At 36.7% G+C, this 21821-nt stretch overlaps 1 protein-coding gene across 2 annotated transcripts in view; it reads left to right on the top strand.

The window, feature by feature from the left end:
* The window catches only part of Rel (REL proto-oncogene, NF-kB subunit), a 35381-nt gene that overhangs the window by 1058 nt on the left and 12502 nt on the right, over nt 1-21821 (top strand). For both annotated transcript variants that reach the window (XM_031339023.1, XM_031339022.1), the window contains exons 2-4: nt 9628-9770; nt 13887-14035; nt 17968-18059. In XM_031339023.1, the coding sequence (XP_031194883.1) occupies nt 9628-9770; nt 13887-14035; nt 17968-18059 (384 nt within the window). The remainder of the gene's footprint in view (nt 1-9627; nt 9771-13886; nt 14036-17967; nt 18060-21821) is intronic.

Here is a 21821-nt window from a genome sequence, read left to right on the forward strand (position 1 = left end):
GGGGGGGGGTTGCGTGTGAAATCAAAGCGGTGCAGTGTATGTAATCTGATCCGCTCCTAATAGCCAGAACCTTTGAAATTCCCAACGGCGTGCTTTTAGGATCACCGGGGGTAATCTCCGTGAAGGAGAGCAGAGAAGCCTCGCGGTTAAAGACTCAGTGATATGGAGACCCGTTTTTACATTTTCGAACAAAAAAGAGGAACCTCCGGACCTCAGGCGAGCTTTCTTTTTTAAGTCCAATCGTGCCAGGAACTAATGACTCTTGGGCTGACACCGGTACAGAGTGTGGCGTGGCTGTAAAAGTCCTCGGTGGCGTTTTAATTCGTTCCTAGCGAAAACACTACCCCCGCCCCCACGAGCTAAAGGTGTTGCTTGTCTAGTTTACAGCGTAGAGACCTCGACCCCCTCAACCCCCAGTCCCAACCCTGCACGCACGTTTGGTTAGCAGCAAGAGGGCGAGACGGTTTTTTGATTATGCTTTAAAGTAACTGGTAGAGTTGAAAATGTCATCATTTAGTGTCGGTGTTTATCTGCCACTAGTAAGTATTGGATCCTCTGCTTTGAGGGGGACACATTTATAAGAAACAGTTTGAAGCAGCCGAGGTGGTGGTGGGCACTTTCCTGGCCCTGCGAGCTGAAATGACACCTTCAGTCCGTAGTAGGACGCTGACCCTTATCTTCCCAGTGACCCTCAGCAGAAGGCAGCCGCCGACGTCTGGGGGAGAAGAGGAAGTGGAAAGCTTGGTGAACTCTTTAAGAGTTGAGCAGAACAATACCATAACTCCTGCTGTAGGCCTTAAAGGAAACTGGGGTGTTTCACATGACACTTGATTTCAGTTTGTCTGTGGTTTTCATGAGAAAACAAGTGTAGTTTAAAATATTTTAACTTTCTCTTTACCCATTTAAATGAAGCCAGGCTTTCAGATGCTCTAGTAAATTCGTAAATTTAACTCATGTTCAGATTAGAAGCACACAAAGGCTTTAAAAATTTAATTCATTGGTTGTCAGAAAGAGATTTGGTATGAAATTTGTAAAGAGTGGCAAGCTTTGTTAAAACAGCTCTGCCCTTATCTACTTAATAAGATCTTATTAATATTGAGCATGAATGCAATACTTGAAAATTTTTCAACAGAAAAAAATCATTTATTAAAGGACTGTAAGACAGTTATGATTTTAAAATGTAATACAATTGCAGTTTGCCTAAGGACACATATTTTGTGCTGTTATAGAAATGATTCGAAAAGTTAAAAGGGGGAACTTTTAAAAGAAATGGCAAGTTTTAAGGATTTAGAAGTTGGGTTGGACTTGGCCAGCTTCTTCGAAGCCCTGGGTTCCGTTCTCGGTATTGTGGGAGAAAAAAATCCCAACAAACATAGAAAACAAATCTGTAAGCTGTGGTGTCTTTATCTTCTTGTTTTTTGATCTTTTATCAAGGGTTGCACTAAATGAGACTACTTAAAATACATCATATCATTTAAATTGTAATTCAGCTACATGAAGTTTCTAGGCAAAAATATAGTTTAAAGGAGTTTGGATACCTTATCAGTTATAAAGACTATAGAGAAAAATTATGAAATAAAATTAAAAGTCCCACTCCATTTGAAATAGTAATTTAAAAGCAATAAAACTGCTTAACTTATGATTAGGTAATTTAGATTCTTTTTTGCAATATAGTACTGAAACCTTGAAAAGTATTCATATTGATTACCAAGCATTTAAGACCATTTGTTCATTCTTCTCCGGATGTCATATGTAAATAGGTATGTGTAATTTAATAGGTGGTACCTATAAATGTAAAGTGTCGTAGATCATAATCTCATAAGCAGAATTATATAAATGTCCTGAGAAGACAGGATTTTATATGATGATTCTAATTATTGTTCAAGTAAATTAGCAAATTAAGACTTCCTGCCGGGCGGTGGTGGCTCACGCCTTTAATCCCAGCACTTGGGAGGCAGACGCATGTGGATTTCTGAGTTTGAGGCCAGCCTGGTGTACAGAGTGAGTTCCAGGTTCTAGCTTTTTGATAAGATTAATTATAGCAGGCCACGTGAAGAAAATGTTTCTGATCAAGGTCTGCAAATTTAGGTAGTCATTATTCATGCAATTGTATTCTATTTAAGTTAGATGTCTTGTGTCCATATTTAAAACTTCTCATTATTTCCTAAAAAGAACAAAGTACAGGAAGGAATTATTTTTGTAGACCTTACTATTCACCAACTTTTTGTATGTGAATTTCAAAATAACCTTTTTTTCCCCAATAAAAGTGAATGTAGCTGTGAGACAACTTACACTTTTATAGAGCTGGAAGTTAGGAGTGGCTCGCTAAAACAAATTACTTCCTTTTTTTTTTTTTTTAAAGTAAGACTGCTCACAAATACAGATGTTTCAGAAAGGAAGTACATGAAAAAGAAATAAAGGTGTTATAATAATTAGTGATGTATACTGTATACTAACAGTATACATCAGAATGAATGGAGAAAATGATGGGGATAATCGTAACTAAGAACACAGGGTATATGTGGTCTTTTTCTTAAGAACAATTAAGGGCCTCAGAATTTTTTTTTTTTGTTTCAGTTTTCTCCCATATGGGTTCTCTGCATGATTGTGTTTATGAGCATATTATCTGAATATTGCAGAGGAAGATATATTTATCAAAAAAAGTGTTCCTTTGAAATTTGTATTAACGGGCCTCTTGTATTTTTAAGTCTAAAATCTTAATAGAGATGATTTGGCCCTGCTGTGTATTTTTTTATTCTAGGAAAGACTTTAAACATACTTTTGCATTCTGGTAGGTAAAAACCTCTTAGGACTGGTTTTTACTTTGTTGTTTGTTTTGTTTTCCCTGTATCCACAGCATTGAATATTGCATCGCTTTGATTTGCTTTGTGATATATACATCAGTTGAACACTCATCAGAAAGTTCTGAATGGAGATGATATTGGGAGTGTATGATTGGTAGCTGCTATTGCATCGCTTTGATTTGCTTTGTGATACATACATCAGTTGAACACTCATCAGGAAGTTCTGAATGGAGATGATATTGCGAGTGTGATTGGTAGCTGCTTGCTCCTTTGTGTGAGAAAGAGACTCTCTAATCTAGGTTCTCAACTGTGCCTAGTATGACTGTCATTTGTGTGCTGTATTGTAAACAACAAGGCCCTGATAGTAGTTGAAAGCAATGTTTTATATGAAGGGCAATCAAAGGCTATCTTTGTTTCAGTTGAATGAGGTTGGTTGGTTGGTGACTGGGAGAATGACAGTTTGCCAGACATTTTTTGCCTGCTTTATCCATAATCCTGTCTATGCTTGGATCCGAACTTTGGGTTGCTTCCTTGAACACTTTGCATTGTTGTTTTTACTTCTTCATGTCTTAGGCAATCGGTCTTCAGAGTATTTACATTAATTTGGAAGGTCTTTTCAGAAATCTGTCTGCACCTTATTGAAGTGCTTCATTTCTCCTCAGATCTCTGTGAGGTTAGGTTATGGTTTGGCTTCTGATGTATAGCCCCAGAACAAACTTTGTTTTAGGGACTTTGAATCTAAATATTCACCTTATATTCTTAAGATATTTGTATTTGTTTTAGGTTAGAGGTTATAGCCATATCTGTTATTGAGGTTTGATGCTTAACAATTTTTTTCTTGTTACATAAATTTAAAAGTTGATTTTATTTTGAAACTTAGTTGTAATTACACCTCTGCAGTTTAATGACACCTATGACTTTTATTCTTTCAAAAAAAAAAAAAAGTCTCATGGAAGAGTTTCACTCTGTCATTCTTTCCCTAGCTCTCCTGTAGCTATAGACACAGAAGACATCCATTTGGTCGTCAGATTTGTTAGTTCCTTGGATTTTGACTTCCTCCCCCCTATATTATTAAAACTTGTTACTGTACTGTATATGTACGTGTTTATGACAGGCATAGTGGTCCATTCCTTCAATACCAGCACTTGGAGGCAGAGGCAGGTAGATCTCTGAATTTAAGGCCTGTTAGATTATAAACCAAGGAACCTTAGGGAAAACAAATACTCTTACCTAAGATTACAGAAAGTTACTCTTGTTTTTAAAAGCACAAAAAAGTTTTCAAAGTTGTTTCTAGACAATTTAGTTAAGGTATTTTTACCTTAATTGTTCTATAAACAAGTTCTTAATCTGTTCTATAAAGCAAGTTCCAGGCCAGCCAGACCACACAATGAGACTGTCTCAAAAAATAAACCAATAATAATAATAATAATAATAATAATAATAATAATAATAATATTTTCCTCAAATTTTTATATTTTTTGAAGTTTTATCATCTTTAAAATGAACATCAGTTCTCTTTATGAAGAGTAAAAGTTAAGAGAATCTGTGGGAAATACCTATGTGTGTGTTTTAATTGGTATTATAATTAACATATGTAACATAGTCTCATTGTGTACTTAATTACGGCTTCTCATTCTAGCAAAATATTTTTGTTGGTGTATCCTATTTTATATATAATTGTGACAATTGATCTATTTCTAATGTTTCTGATGTAAAAGAAATTTCTAATTTCTTTTTAATCTTAAAATCTAATTTCTAATTTTTTTAATCCTAAAACTCATACTTGAGATTTTAAATAGGCTCAGTGTTTTCAAAGAGCATTCTTTTTTTACTTAAGTGCAAATGAAATCATAACTATATTGCAAATGTTTTAGCAAAAATTATTCTAGTAGATATTAGCATTTTACAATGAAATTCAAAATATAGAGACCAATCCAGACTTTACACTTGTCCTGGTTAAAGAAAAATACCTTAATTAAATTGTTTAGAAACAACTTTGAAAACATTTCTGTGCTCTTAAAAACAATAGTGACTTTTTGTAATCTTATGTAAGAGTATTTTTTTTCCCTAAAGTTCCTTGGATTATAATTTTTCCTTCATACTCTCCATAGAGGACTACAATTTTTCATTTTTCATCTTCAAGAGGATTATAAGACAGTACCAAGGAAGGACATGATTGGATCATTCTACTGACACATAATATGAATGATTTCCTAGCTAGGAGGGCTACAGTTAGATCAGAATATGAGCAGATATGAGGAAGCATGAAGGTGTAGTTGTTCTGGTACATATAAAGTACTGTTTTTTCCAGTTACTGAGGAATATTATAAGGAAGAATCATTAATATAGTCCTTTAATTTTTTGAATCACTGACACAAAAGAGCATTGGAATTTTAATCTCCCCACAGATGTTAGGTTAGGACATTAATGAGTAATACAATTTCTGCCATTCAGTAACTTGAAGAAGTCAAACATGTAGTTTTATTTCAATAACAAAGCTGGGTAGGGTGGTAGAACTCTGTAATCCTGGTATTTGTAAGGTAGAGTCTGGAAGATCAGAAGTTCAAGCTACACACTGAGTGAGGCCTGCCCAGGTTACTTGAGAGCCTGTCTCAAAAGGGATGTAGCTCAATTGGTAGAATAGCTGCCCAGTCTTGAGAAGCCCTGATTGGGCCCAGCACTGTACAAAGTCTGTGATAGTGGAGGCTGTAATTTCAACACTAGGAAAGTAAAGGCCAGAGACTTAGAAGTTCAGGACCAGCCTAGGCTACAAGTTAGAGGTTAGCCCTACATAGAGAAGACACTGTCTCAAAAGATAAAGAACACAATAGTTAATTTTCCCTAAACAATTTTTTTTTGAATAATTGCTTTAAACAAAAATACCATGAATGTTAGTTTATGGACATAAAAGGACAGAAAAGTTATTCCCAATTGGGGAATGTAGACTATAAATTCTGAAAAATTTTTTTGAGTGAGGCTTATCAATGAAGAGTTCCTTTTTATTGTTGTTATATTTTTGCTTTTTTGTTTTTTGAGACAGGGTTTCTCTGTGTAGCCCTGGCTGTCCTGAAACTCCCTGTAGTCCAGGCTATATAGTCTGTGCATTCTTGTAGGACTACTTAAGAGAATGTACCTTTCTCTTCAAATGTGTTAAATTCAACATGATTTTTTTCAGTGACATCTTAAAAAATTTATGTGGTTGAACTAAAAGGTCAAATAAATCCCAGCCCATTACTTAAGACTTGTTCTGATGGGAAATTGATATATCATGACATCATTAATGGTAGCTTGTTACCTTTTTTGAAGGAGAAATATAAAAAAAATTACAGGGTCATTCAAAGAAAGTTACACATTTCTTTTAAACCAGTGAGTATATTTATAAAACTATGAAATACAAAGGACTTAAGACTAAGTATTTTACTTAAAATCAATATGTAAATTTTGCATATACAATGATACACATATTGTAAAATACTCATTTGCCTCATATTTTCAGTAATTATTATGGAGTTTGTTGGATTAAAATAGTTTTCTCTTTTTTTGTGTGTGTTTGTTGTTTGTTTATTTGAGTTCTTTTGTTTTGTTTCTGGTGGTAGTGAGATTGTACCCAGATCCTTACGCCTACTTTCTGTCATTTGAATAAGCAAATGAGTGATAGATTCAAATGCAAGAGGTCTAAATCAAAAAGAATAAAATTAAAGGTAGCAGCAATAATTTATTAAGTAACTCAAAGTAGAAACCACATGGTCATAAGTGATTCTCCTCCTCCCTGCCCCCGTCCCCTGCTCTGTGTGTGTGTGTGTATGTGTGTGTGTGTGTGTGTGTGTGTGTGTGTGTGTGTGTGTGTGTGTGTATGTGTGTGTATGTGTGTGTGTCTGTCTGTCTGACTGTCTCATGGGGACCTGGTACTCACTCATTAGACTAGGCTGGCAAGCCAGTGAACTCCAAGATTCCTCCTGTCTCCTCTTCAGCACTGGGCTTACGGGGATATGTTACCATGCCTGGCTATTTTTAATGGATGCTGAGGATTGAACTCAGGACCTTGTACTTGAATGCCAAGCACTTGTCTGACTGAGTTGTTTCCCCAGACCCGCACCACTAGTGATTAATTTCTCTTTGATGTTTAAATATCAAAATATGTCAGTTTTGTTTTTTGAAATAATCTTTTATTTTTATAACAGCTATATTTCAGACATGTCCACATTTTTGCTCATGTGATAATACCCTCCACTTACCTATAGTTTGATTTTCTTCAGTTCATTTATTTGTAATCAACTGTAGTTCAAAAATATTAAAAGGAAAATTTCATAAAGTTTTAAATAACTTGTTTTAGTCATTTGTTATAATTGTTCTATTTTATTGTTATTAACCTCTTGTATGTATGTGTGTATGTATGTATGTATGTATATATAGGGGAAAAATGTATGTGCGTGTATATAAGTCATCTTTAAACTGATCTGATCATTTTCTTTTCTTTTCTTTTCTTTTTTTTTTTTTTTTTTTTTTTTTTTTTTTTTTTTAGTTTATCCACTACCATCAGAATTCTTACCCTAGAAAGCTAGTCTGAGCTTGTGATTCCCTGAATAAAAGCATTGATTGCTTTTCACATATACAAGAAAATCCATATTACTGAATGTACTTGAACTTTTGGCTCTCTTTCTAAGAGTGGAATTGCACTCCACTTCCATTGGTGGTTGATATCATGGACAATTACTTCCCTTTTTCTAAAATATCTTTCCACTCTTGTTTTGTTACATTTTCCCTCTCTTAAACTGTTAGATTCCTCTTTTGTTCTTATTATAACTTTCTGCAGAATTTTGTTAGTATTTCCCCCTTTTGTACACTAATATAATTGCAATGTATACTAGTCATTGCTCACTGTTGGGTATAAGGTCCTTCAGAGTAGCAGTTGTGATAGTGAGGGTGTCACTGTCTTCAAGAGAGCATCTGAGGCTGGGTGGTGGTGGCACACACCTTTAATCCCAGCACTTAGGAGGCAGAGGCAGGCAGATTTCTGAGTTCGAGGTCAACCTGGTCTACAGAGTGAGCTCCAGGACAGCCAGGGCTACACAGAAACCCTGTCTCGAAAAACCAAAAAAAAAAAAAAAAAAAAGAGAGAGAGAGAGAGAGAGAGAGAGAGAGAGAGAGAGAGAGAGAGAGAGAGAGAGAGAGCAGTAATAGTACCATTTCCTGACTACCTCTGTGTGATACTCAGAGGAGTTTAACACATATTTTATAGAGAATATTAATAATAACATATTATTAACACAGGGTCTTGCTGGACTCTTGCTGGATCTTATTTTGTTTTGCTGATAGAACTCAGGAGGCAAAAGCAGGAAAATCACTACAATTGGTCAATTGTGTCTACATAGTAAATTCTACAAGGAAAAGAAAAGTGCCTGGTTTGGACTAGACCTCGTCCCATACTATATTAAAATATTCATTGGTTCACCATTTCTGAAGCTTGTTTACATTCTAACAGGATAAACCTGAGTGAGATGGATTTATGGTTTGGGGAATTTATACTCCTAAAGTAAAATCACATGGTTACCTGCCCTAACATGAAAACACAGTAGATTTTATGGAACTTTTATTTCCATGGCTTGGCTAAAGGGTGAAGATGCATATATTTTTAAAGTTTTATTGACATATACTTAATTCATTATAATGTAATAATTATATATAAACTTTTTTTTTGTTTTTTAGTTTTTAAATACAAGATCTCATTATGCAGCCCAGCTGGCCTGAAACTTGTTATATAGTTAAGGCTGGTCTTGAACTCACAGAGATCAGCCTATCTCCGTTTTTGAGATTGCTAAGATTAAAGGCCTGGCCCTCCACACTTGGAAATATAGAGTGTGTGTGTGTGTGTGTGTGTGTGTGTGTGTGTCTGTCTGTCTGTCTGTCTGTCTGTCTGTCTGTGTCTGTCTGTGTGTCTGTGTGTGCATATACATACACACACATATGCACACACATATATCTTAATCAACACTATAAAAATAAACATATCCATCATCCTCCAAACTTTCTCATCTACCAAATTTAGACAAATAGTGATTACCTTTCTTTCATTATAGATTGGCTTCCATTTTTGGAGTTTCATGTAAATGGATCATATAGTATGTGTTTGTTTTAGATTAGCTTCTTTCACTGAACACACTTGCTTTGGTAGTTATATTAATTGTGTTTTATCCTAAGGGCACATATGTTGAGTTACAGTTGTTATGGAAGGTAAATTACTTTATTATCTCCACATTATATGTTACATTTTGGAGGAGATTTAGATGGAACTGATTTGAAGCTTTAGTTGAGCCTAAAGTCAATATACTGTTTTAGTATATTGTGTACAGATCCTTTGATAACCCAGACTTGCCTATGCAAGGACATAAGTCCATTTTAATCTTCAATGAGTGTTCTTTCATACAGTGATAGTCTAATTTAAAATAAGGCAATTAAGTACATTTTACTCAGTTTGGAATATAATGTAATTCTGAATACGATTTTCTTCACCTTTCTTGGGAAATGCTGGGAGAAAAGCCTTCTAATTGGCCTCATGTGGACAGGTAACTCTAAGAACTTAATACACTCATTAGGTATAGATGTTAAGTAATAAAGTACTCATCAATTATGTGTTAATACTATGTAGGAACTTAGTTTGTATAAGAAGATGGTATCTTCCTTACTCAATCTTTGATGATTACATTTTAACTTTGTTATTTGATGTTGGGAAGGAAAAAGATCTTTGTTTTCGAAAATCCTATCCATTAAAGTCTATTATATTACTATTCTAATCTCATTTCCCTGTTCTTTTTAAAAATTTCAGGTGGATATAATCCATATGTGGAAATAATTGAACAGCCAAGGCAGAGGGGAATGCGGTTTAGATACAAGTGTGAAGGGCGATCAGCAGGCAGCATTCCAGGGGAGCGCAGCACAGACAACAACCGGACTTACCCATCTATCCAGGTAATGGGCCTTTCTTCAGTAACTCACTTTTAGTGGTTCATTTTGCTTTATTGTTTTCTAGACAGGGCTTCTCTGTGTGGTCCTGGCTATTCTGAAACTCATTCTGTGTAGACCAGACTGGTGAGAAATCCCCCTGCTTCTGCCTCTCCAGTTAAGGATGTGCATTACTACCACCTGGCAGAAGGCTCAGTCTAACAGTCTTTTGCATCCACATGCTCTGGTTCCCTCTTTCTTCTTTGTATTTGCTCTTCCTTAGCTAGGTGTGTAGGGATATCTCTTTAAAATGTGGAATCTTTCCTGCTATAAAGTTCATGTATTAATATAACTGCAGTGATTCACAGTTCTTAATGTACGCTGACAGCTTTGGATGAGATTCCTTTTGTTAACAGAAAGCATTTAATGAGGAAAAAGCATTCTGTATGTATACTGGTCAAGGGAATCATTGTATATGTTAAAGATGGATTTGGAACACTTTTTGATCTTTTAGTGTAGGGGCTATTAATAACTTTTCTCTTCCTTTTTTTCATACCTGGTCCACTAGTTTCCAGGGTTCTTCTGTTTCTGACTCTCATCTCCTGATAGGACTGCTGCTACTACAAGCTCAAGCTACTGGTCTCTTTATCTTTTTTGACAGACAGTACTGGGGATTGAAGCTAGGAATCTTAGTAATGCTAAACAAATGTTCTACTACTGATATATATCCCTAGCCTGTGAAAACAGTTTGTTTTTGTTTTTTTTTTTTTTTTGGTTGAAAATGAATTTAGCAAATATACCATATTTATAAGGTATATTTTATATTTATAAATTATATTTACTTGCCTTTTAATTTTTATAATTTATGTATTCATTTATTCATGTTCAGTGTTTTGAAAAAAAATCATTAGTCACAAACTTGTAGTTATCTTGCCTCTTGCCTCTGTTCCTTCATACTGAAATTATAGACATGTGCAATCATGCCTAGCTAATTTTTATCATTTAAGTGCCAATTAAGAAAAACCTTAATAGTGAGTTGGTGTAGTAGCACATGACAAGCATTTGGGAGGCAAAAACAGGTAGATATTGAGTTGAGGACTACCTGACTATATAAGAAGTTCCAGGCCAGTCTGGGCTATTTAAGCAAGATTTTGTCTCTACACACAAATGAAAACAAAGTTAATAGAAGTCAGAGGGGATGCCACCTACCAGAATCTCATCCACTTGGGAGGCTGTGGTAGGCAGATGGCCTAGGCCTAGAGACTCGTATGGATAAAAGACACCATCACAAAATGGATTTTGAAAGATGGTTCTTAATTTTTCATCAATAGATCTGAAATCACTGTTTTGTAACTAGCTTATTATTTACAGTTTATTTTATCAAACGTAAGAAGAATTACAAAATTAAAAAATAAGTCAATTGCCAAATTATATTTTGATTTCCAAATTTCTGTGTTTGGATCAGTTTTAATATATAGATGCTTAAATTATACATATTAGTGGGATGTTGTGTAATGTATAATACATGTATACATCATGTAATGCTTCAATCAAGTTAAACATACTTAGCTCCTGAAACATTTATCATTCCTTGTGGAAACATTCTAAGTCCTCCTAGTTTTTTGAAACATACAGTGGATTTGTCCATAGTCACCATGTTGTACAATAGTATGCCTAAAGCCTTTTGTCCTATCTAGTGTACAAACTTAATTTAAAAAGATTTTTATATATGTATGTATGCGTGTATGTATGTATATGTGTGTGTGTGTGTGTGTGTGTGTGTGTGTGTGTGTGTGTGTGTGCACGCATAGGCCCACAGAGGCCAGATGAGAGTATCAGATTCCTTGAAACTGGAGTTACAGGCAATTGTGAACTTCGTAATATGGATTCTGGGGTCTGAACTCTGGTTCTATGGAAGATCAGTAAGTGCTTTTAGCTGCTGAGCTATCACTCCAGGCCCATAACTTCATGTTTTTAAATAACATTTGTTGCAACAATATTGCTTTGGATTATCTAAATTCTTTCTAAGTGTTCAAATGAAAGACAAAACAATGAAAAGTTAATTTAAAATTCTATTTTTCCAACCCTGTGAGTCATTTTTCGCTCCTCTTGAAAAAATTTTGGTTCCTAAATTAAAGCATTCCAGAGCAGTGTGTCTTAATCCTCATCCCCTACTCCAGTTCATCCCGGTAGATCTGGAAGTAGCACAGGCAGCTCAGAGCACATTTTGCTGCTGTCTACAGTGTGCAGCCAGACACACCATCAGTTCTGGAGATGGTTCTTCAGGCATATTTTGAGAAGATGCTTCAGACACTTTTGGAAGGAGGTGCCTCCAAAGAGGCAGGTCTTGCTCTTGCTGCTTTGATGGTCACACCCTCCACCAAGATCTCAGCTTTCCCTCACCTATGGCGTGGGTATAGTCAGGGGTGAATTCCAAAACCTGCTTCTATTTTTACCTTCTTTTGCCACAAGATTTTTCATGGGCTATGTGGTCTTAGAGGACTCTGGCTTTTTTTTTTTTGATACCCCCCCTCTCTTTCTCACCCTCTCTCTCTCTGTTTTCTCTCTGTCTCTCCCTCTGTCTCTGTCTTTCTCTCTGTGTATGTCTCTCTCTGTCTCTGTCTCTGTCTCTCTCTCTCTCTCTCTGTGTGTGTGTGTGTGTGTGTGTGTGTGTGTGTGCATGTGCCTATATGTGTTCCCTCCTTGTGCTACTGTGAGATCCAGAGATTGAAGTTGTTGTTGGCAAGTGCCTTTACCTGTAGCACCATCTCACCAGTTCTTAGTTCTTTTTAAATCATCTTAGTTTATTCATCTAAACTATATGTAAGATTTGAACCTTTTCTGTCCCAGTAGGTCTTTGTGGTAGTAAATATATAATCAAGGGGGTTCTACTCTTCCTTGGATCATTTAGTTCCCAGATTAAAAACTTAAAACCTGCTGGGCGGTGGTGGCACATGCCTTTAATCCCAGCACTTGGGAGGCAGAGGCAGGCAGATTTCTGAGTTCTGAGTTCGAGGCCAGCCTGGTCTACAGAGTGAGTTCCAGGACAGCCAAGGCTACATGGAGAAACCCTGTCTTGAAAAACGAAAACAAAAAAACAAAAAAAACTTAAAACCTTTATATTTATGATAAGCCTTTAAAGCATGAGAGCTGGGCAGATGTCAACCCTTTAAGCTATTAGTATCTACTTTCGTATCAATAACCCTCAGTTACAATTTGCCCTGTTCTGCCTGGGCCACTCTTACTGCAATTGGCCAGCCTTCAAGGCCATGTTTTCATGATTCACCTACCCATGGCATCTTCTCCTCTCTCCACCGATTCCTTCCCTCATGGTCTCCTGCCTCAGTCCCCAAGCCCAGGAACCAAAACTTCACCTATCTCTCTTCTGCCCAGCTATAGACTATAGGCATCTTTATTGATCAATCAGGGATAGGTTGGGGGTCAAGGTTATATAGCATCATTTGGTGTACATGAGGATCTTCCATCTCCTGAAGCAACCAGGGCCAGTTTTTAGCATTACAATACATAGCAACAGACAAAACCTCAATAGTTTTAAATTAAGGAGCAAGTTTTGTACAACAAAGGCTGGTAAATGTGAGAACTATTTATTTTGGATTTTTGAGGCAGGGTCTCTTTGAGTTGCCCTAGCTGTCCTGGAACTCATTCTGTAGAACAGGCTGGCCTTGAACTCACAAAGATCTGTCTGCCTCTGCCTCCCAAATTCTGGGATTAAAAGTGCACCATAATGCCTTGTCTGCTTACCTGCTTTAAAAGGAAAATAAACAGATGATAAAACTAGATGAAATTAGGGCAGAAAGAAACATTTTAGGAATTGAAAGATAAGTTTTCCTTGCTGATTTATTCTCTGAAAACTTTAATCTCAAGTAAACTGCTGAATATTTGAACTTTATTACATGCTGACTACATTATATAAATTGAACTTAAATTAATGGATCAGTTCTTTTTATTTGTTTGCTTTTAAAACAGCATTATTGTATGCAGCCCTGGCTAGCCTTGAACTTGTGCAATCCTGCTTCAGCCTTCCAAATGCTGGGACTATAGGCATGCGCCCCAATACCTATCTAGTAGATCTGTTGTTAACAGGGTATACTTACAGATTGTACATTTAATTTCCATTTTCAGATTATGAACTACTATGGAAAAGGAAAAGTAAGAATTACATTAGTAACAAAGAATGACCCATATAAACCCCATCCTCATGATTTAGTTGGAAAAGATTGCAGAGATGGGTACTATGAAGCAGAATTTGGACCGGAACGCAGACCTTTGTTGTAAGTATACAGTAATAGAAATCTTCAGCAATAGGACAAAGATATAATTTTATTTTTTAGTGAAATAAATTAATTCTGTATTTAATTGACTATAACATGTACATTTACATTTTAATTACATTTTCATTTTTAATCTGTGGGGAGGGGAGAACACATGTGCTTGAGGTGCATGTGGAGGTCAGAGTTGGTTCAGCTGGTGGAGTTGGTTCTTTTCCCCACCATGTGACCCTGAGGATTGAACTCAGGTTGCCAGATGCCTTCACCCACTGACCCATCTCTGACCCATCACTGACCAATCTGATATTAAAATTTTTGTTTTTACCACTGGCATTCATTCTTTATTAATAGATAGGACACATGATAGTTAGTAGAAGTTCTTCCTAATGTCGCCTAGGCTGGGCGACATTAAACTTACTATGTAGAATGACTTTGTACTTATCTTCCTGCCTTCATCTCCCAAGTCCTGACATTACAGGGAACACCACCCTGTTTTGCTCAGCAGGAGTATGTTTTTAAGTTATTATTTTGTTTTAGTTTGTCTTGTTTTGTTTCTCTGTGTAACCCTCACTATCTTAGAACTAGCTCTGTAGACCAGGCTGGCCTCAAACTCAAAGATCCACATGCCTCTGCCTTTCCAGTGCTGGGACTAAAGGCGTGTGCCACCTCTGCCTGGCTTTTTTCCTCCCTTAGGACAGAGTTTCCTGTAGGCTAGGGTTGCCTTCCAGAGGATTCAAATACTGAGACTCTAGGTGTGAGATCATAGCCATAAGACCCTACCTCCAGTTTATGCAGATTGAACTTAAGACTTTATGCATGTTAGGCTAGAAATCTGCCAACTGAACTGTCTACCACTTCTTGTTTTTTTAGGTTTTGACTGCTTTGAGACAGAATCTCACTGTGTAGCTCAGCTTAGCCTCCAACTTGTAGTGATCCTCCTTCCTCAGCCTCCAGAGCACTGGGATTATAAGGAAGCATGCACTATCGTGTCTGGCTAGGTGTACTTCCTTATATTGTTGAAAGTAGAGAAAAAATATGTTGTGATTAAACTCTTCATTCAGTATGATCTAAGAAAAAGAATTGTGACCATCCTAGAGTACACAGCAAGACATTATCTCCAAAACAGTTCCTCTTATAACCTCTAATAACACAAAACACAAAAAGCCCTTGGAATACACATTTGACAAGACATATGATGCCTGCATGTCTTGATCTTACAGCACTGTTTCAAACTTCCAGTCATTTGTGTCTTGAAATACTCTTTCTTGATTTCTGTGAAGACAAATTTGTTGTAACCTGTAGTTTTCTGGCTGTTCTTTCATATTGCCCGTGGTTTTTATCTTTTGTCACACTCTAGTGATATGTATATATACATATCACTAGAGTGTGACAAAAGATAAATATATATATGTAGTTGTTGTTGGATTTTTGCTTGTTATTTTGAGACAGCTTTTTTCTAGAAACACTAGATGTCCTGGAACTCACTCTGTAGACCAGGCTGGTCTTGAACTCAGAGATCTGCTGCCTCTGCCTCCCAGGTGCTGGGTCTAAAGGTATGTGCCTCCATTGCCCAGCTCAGTGCCTCTAATCTTGCACTGCAGTCATGAGAGTGTTCCTTTAGCTTCCTCTCTTCAGTGCTCTTTCAGAGGAGCTTTTTTATTATCTATTTCTTTTGTCTTCCTAGTTCAGTTCTTTTTTTTTTTTTTTTTTTTTTTTTTTTTTTTTTTTTTTTTTTTTTTTTTTTTTTTTGCATATGACTTATTTAGTTCATAAGACTTGAGCTGGCAGGGTTGTTTTTTGTTTGTTTGTTTGTTTTTAAATTCTAGTAGTATCATAGGCCCTTTGAACTCTATGCCCTACTCAGTGGCAGGAAAGCATCCACAAAAGATGTGTGAGTGAATGAACATGCTTGTGTTCCAATACAAACTTTATTTCCAAAATGAGCAGTGTGCTGAATTTGGCCCATGATTTAGAGTTTGCCAACCCCCAATTCCAAACACTAAGTTTTATGAAGGGAGAAAATGTATCTCCGTCCCTTTTGAGAGTTTTAGTGCACAGTTGGGACTCCAAACTGTTGAATGACTATGGAGGCACGCATTGAGTGAATGATCAGATGCCCCAGGATTCTTGGCTTCCTTAAGTCAGAGCTTTCACCTCTTTCCCTTCTTTCCTCTCTCTTTAGTACTGGGCTGATTCCAGGGTGTGAGGTGCTAGACAGGTACCACACTACTGAGCTGACCCTCTGTGCATACCGGATATGGTTATTCAGATGAAAGAAAACCAAGTGGTGTATGTTAGGGTGAAGAATTATTTTGTTGCAGGATTTCAAGAAAGGATTAAGAATTTATAACTTATTTTTTGTTATTGGAGAAGGAGGAGGGAGAGGAGGAGGAAAAGGAGGAAGGAAGTGGCAAAGTTATTTCAGGTGCTAATGAAGTCACAGGTGTGAGTGCCAAGCGTGAAGCATGAACATACAGCAGTATGAACATGGAGTAAGGCGAACCAAGCAGCCGCTGGCTGCAAGTGCCAAGTGAAATTTAAAGAAACAGTGATGTTCTTATCATTGAGTTTTGCTTCCTTATTCACACCCACCCATCTCAGATGATGTCATGGTTTTTCCATGTGGGAACAAGTATGACTGGATGGTGGTAGGGGAGTTCCCCCATCATCATTTGTATTACACATATGCAAATGAGTAATATTTGTGGCTATTGAGAAGTTTTCCATAAATGACCCTTTGAAACTGTTGCTAAATATTGTTAGTATTAACCCTCTCTAATAAAAATACTTCATTTCCTCTATTGTAATCATATAACATGACATAAACTGTATTCTGTTGCCTATGAAAACCTTGAGGCCAGGCTAAAGTACACAGCAAGACCTTGTACAGCTGCCAGCTGTATTTTTTATGATACATTTTTCAGTGATAAGTTAGGCAGGCAGCATAAATGAGCAGAGGGAATCAAATATTAAGAAGGCTAGTCTGGTCCCTCATCAGAGTGGACATTTGTGCATAAGTGAGGCCACAGGTGCTCAAATCTAATAGGTTGTCTCTGTGCCCAAGTGGTGCCAGCAAACCTCTAAAATGCTCATGAAGCAAGAAGAACTGATGCTCAGCTCTGATCACTTGACTTTTAAGTTTGGTAATGTATATAGATTTTTTTTCTTAGTGCACTAGCCACTTCTATACATTTTTTTAAATACATAGGTTAACACTGCTGTAAGTTCAGAAAAACATACCTGTATATTTCAGGGTCCAGCTGTCTTTGTACCTCTTGATACACCAATTTTAAAAAATTGAAGCCGGGCAGTGGTAGTGCGTGCCTTTAATCCCAGCACTTGGGAGGCAGAGGCAGGCGGATTTCTGAGTTCGAGGCCACCCTGGTCTACAGAGTGAGTTCCAGGCCAGCCAGGGCTACACAGAGAAACCCTGTCTTGAAAAAAAAAAAAAGAAAGAAAGAAAGAAAGAAAATTGATCATGAATTTGTTTGAAAGGTGAAATTTTGCTTCTTGGTTGTTTTGTTTGTTTGTTTTGTTTGTAATGTTTATCTACCTTGGCCAAATGTAATTATAAAATAGTATTATTGAAAGTTATATAATACTCTATATACTTTTTCAGTTTGGGACAGGTTTTTCCCAGATTCTAGGCTAGCCTCAAACTTGCTAGGTACCCAAGGTAATCCACTTGCCTCCATCTCCCTAGTGCTGGGATTAAAGGCCTGTCACCATGTGCTCTGTTTTTCTATTAACAGTTCTCTTAGACAGGCCTGCCTTTGTTTCTCTTGTATCTTTGTTATCACAGTTAGAAACAGGATCTGTGACTTACAGGTTGGTGTGGCAGAGAGATGACTTCTCAATGTTGAGTATGTTTGATTTCTGTCATAGTTTTTTTTTAACTATGATGTGATTTTGAAAGTGTCATTTTTTGTTTTTAGTTTTCAAAATTTGGGCATTCGATGTGTAAAGAAAAAGGAAGTGAAAGAAGCTATTATTTTAAGAATTAGTGCAGGAATCAATCCTTTCAATGGTAAGTGTTTTGTTATAATTTCTACTATTTGTCTATCAATGGACTGTGATTTCTATTTATATTATAATTCCACTTGTTGACTTGTATTTAAGTGGAAGCCTTCCTTCCCCTTCCTTGTTGTTTATTTTGACATGAGCTCTTTATATATAGCTCTGGCTGCTGTGTTACTCACTATGTAATCCAGACTGGCCATGAACTAGCAATCCACCCTCATGAGCCCCACATGCTAGGATTGTAGATGTGAGCCACCATGCCCAGCTAAAACAAAACAAAACAAAAACAAAACAAACAAACAAAAACAAAAAAACAAAAAACAAAAAATCCCAAAACTGAAACCTTCTCCAAGTATATTGATTCTTTCAATATGCTTCTTCTTCCTGCCAGCTGTCAGGATTCACCCTTCTTTCTGAGTGTTGAAGGACACTATGTTATAAAGCATTTTCCTCCCTTACCACCACTGTTGTTGATGAGTAGTGATCTCATAGAGCCCAGCTAACTTGAATTGCTGTTTTGCTGAGGCTGGCCTTGGGCTCTTGATCCTCACCTCCCAGGTTGTCATTACAGGCATGAGCTCCATACCTGGCCACTCAAAATATTTTTTAGACTTCTCTTGATTTTTTTGTATCTATGTTTTGCTTGCATGTATGTATGTGTACCACATATGTAGCTGGAGGTCAGATCCCCTGGAACTTGAGTTGCAGATGTGTGTCACATCTGTGAGATGTGACTTGGAATCAAACCCAGGCCCTCTGCAAGAGCAACAGCAAGTAGTCTTAAGCGCTGAGGCATCTCTCCAGCCCTTCAAAATATTTTTGTAGTATGTTTGTGTATTGGTAAAATATATGTTACTGTTTAGTACATTTTATTGCGAATAGCACTTACTAAGCAGTTTATTTTTATTTTATTGTTTTGGAGGCAAGATCTTACCACCTAACAAAGGCTAATTTTAGATGCCTTATCCTCCACTCTCAAGTCTCCCTCCTGCTGAGGTTATAGGCACATACTATCATTCCCAGTTTAAGCATTTGATGTTTGTTGTTTTTGTTTCTGTTTCTGCTTTTGAGACAGGGTCTCATGTATTCTTCACTAGTCTCAAACTCACTATGTAGCCAAGAATGACCTTGAATTTTATGATCCCCTGCTTCACCTTCCAGTACTGGGATGATTCACATTCATCATAACACTTGGTTTATGAATCATTGGAGATTGAACTCAAGGTTTTGTGTGTGCTAAAGAAGCACTCTGCCAAATGAGCTGCTTGGTCACTGAGAATTTGCTCTTTATGACACTCTTGGCATCTGGTACCTTTTAGCATTTTATATTGTTAAGTAGATAAATGAGTCCTAAGTGTATGTAGTTATCCTGTGTACCTACTTTAGTAGTTTTTCTTTGTCTAAGCATGGTAGAACACACGTATAATTCAAGCTACTTGAGATTGCATCCTCAAACTTACTGTGTAGCTATGGATAACCTTGAATTGCTTGAGCCTATAGTCATTCGTTAATTGAAGAAATGTAATAACCAATTATATATAAACTCCTATCTTCAATGTTTAGTGAAAATACAAAGATGCAGCAGACACACCCATTCTGAGACCATAAGACTTTGCCTGATAGGATAGAAGCAGCACTTGTAGGTGACAGTCATATAAGATAAAACCTAAGTACAGATCTGGTGCTGCACTGATTGAGAGAGAAGGGATATTTCTTCTATTCCAGGACAAGGTTTAGGCTTTAAATAAAATTAGTTGAGGGTAGGGAATATGACTGAGTAAGTAATGTGCCTGCTGCATAAGCCTGAAGATCTGAGTTCAATCCCAGCACCCATCTGAGAAGAGCTAGGTATTCCCAACACCAAGGAGTGGCTCCAGGTGGATTTCTGGGGCTGGCAAGGTTTGAGAGACCCTGTCTCAAAAATACAGTGGAGAGCAAATAAGACACTTAGTGCTGATCTCTGTCCTCCACATGTATGCTTATCTCTACATACTTTGTACACACACAAAGCAGTCATTAGTTGAGTTTTCAGCTTTACTCAGATCCAGATATCACTTGTGATTCCTGGTTGTCAGTAGTTTTCCACGTTGTACAGAGATGGGAATAATATTGAAACAATGAAAACTGTTTTTCTACATACTGAGAAAATCCAAAGCAAAATCCCCCAAATTATAATCTTTTGTGAAAATAGAATTTCTTGAATTTGATAGAATCACAGTGTGGCTAAATATATTTATATTTTAGTTTATTAGCCATTTTATTTTTCTTTTACGTATCATTTTAATACTATAAACTCTTATTGGTGAATAAATCCACCCAGATACAGTCTTTCATGTATCCTCAAGGCAAAGAAACATTTTCCCCCACCCCCAAATGTCTTTGATCTTTCTCAGTCAGTTCCTCCCTTCCAGCTCTTGCCCCAGTCAACAGCTCCTCTCCTTTCGGTCAGCACACCTAATTGTTCTAGGGTTTTATAGAAGTGGAAATACTCTTTTATATCTATATTCTTTCCTGTCTAGTTCCATTTGGTCTTACTGTTTTTGCAGTGTATATTGTTGGAAAATATAACCATAATTTGTTCTTTATTGCTGAGTATTTGTCCATGTGGTAAAAACAAGTTTTACCACAATTTGTTTCTATTAACATAAATTTATTTGTAAATAGTCATTCATTGTTTTTGTCTGTCTGTCTGTTTTGTCTTAATATTGATTACTCACATTGAAATGAAGGCACTGAAACCTTGACCTTGTAAGTTTATATTGTTATTAAGTGAGACTTTCAAGAGTCCTGCGCTCTTCCTGCCTCTGTACTGCTTCCAGCAGAGTGTGCTACAGGTGCTGCCATCTTAATATTTTGAACCCCACATTTTCCCCTTAAACATAATATGAGGGTTCGTAGGTATGGAGGCAGGAGGACTGCCTCAGATGTTTTCCTCAAGCATTTTCTGCCTTCCTTTTTTGAACTGGGATTCTCACCGGCTTAGAGCTCAACCAATGTCCTGCTTCTGCCTTCCTGGCACTGGGATTTTTACCCAGGAGCCTTACTACTGCACCTGGCTTCATTGCATGGGTTGGAGGGTTGAGCTTGTACTTGCAAGGAAAGTAGGTTACCGACTGAATCATCTCTCTCAGCCCCATTTCGACCTTTCTGGCTGTACAAGTATGTTTTCATAGACTCAGATGTTAGGCTTAAGAATGCTGCTACTGGAAGAAATTTCAATGTTAGCATAACTCCTGAGACTATTTGACTGGCATTGTGTAAGATATGTTTTTTTAATTACTTATCACCTGTAAGACCGGGGAATTTAGCTAATTATTTTTCACATTTAATCTTTTACTTTTAATACTAGTGTCCTTTCTAAGTAAAATTTTCATGTAATTTAATGAATTCCATGTTTTTAAAATATGGTAGATAGTAGTAACAATTTATTGCGATAGGCTTAAAATATTTCAAAAGGCAGCAATATTTTGTTTTAGAAGTGGGCTTCTTTTCAAATATCAGTACAAAGAGACTATTGTACTATATTCTGTGGCAAGTTTTTGTATTTTTTTTTCAAGACTGTAAAAATGTCCTGGTGTGCAGTTTGTTTTTAAGCTGACTTGACTTACACACAAAGTTATATCATCTGGTATCTTTTTCACATTGCATCTTTACAATGCTGGTGCACAGTTAATATGGCCCTCTGGTTCAAACTTCCATGCTATTATTTAGCTGTAAAACTTTAGACAAATAATGTCATCTCCTTAAAATCAATGTCTTACCTATAGGA

Source organism: Mastomys coucha, unplaced genomic scaffold (genome assembly GCF_008632895.1).
Source record: "Mastomys coucha isolate ucsf_1 unplaced genomic scaffold, UCSF_Mcou_1 pScaffold22, whole genome shotgun sequence".
NCBI classification, from domain to species: Eukaryota; Metazoa; Chordata; class Mammalia; order Rodentia; family Muridae; genus Mastomys; species Mastomys coucha.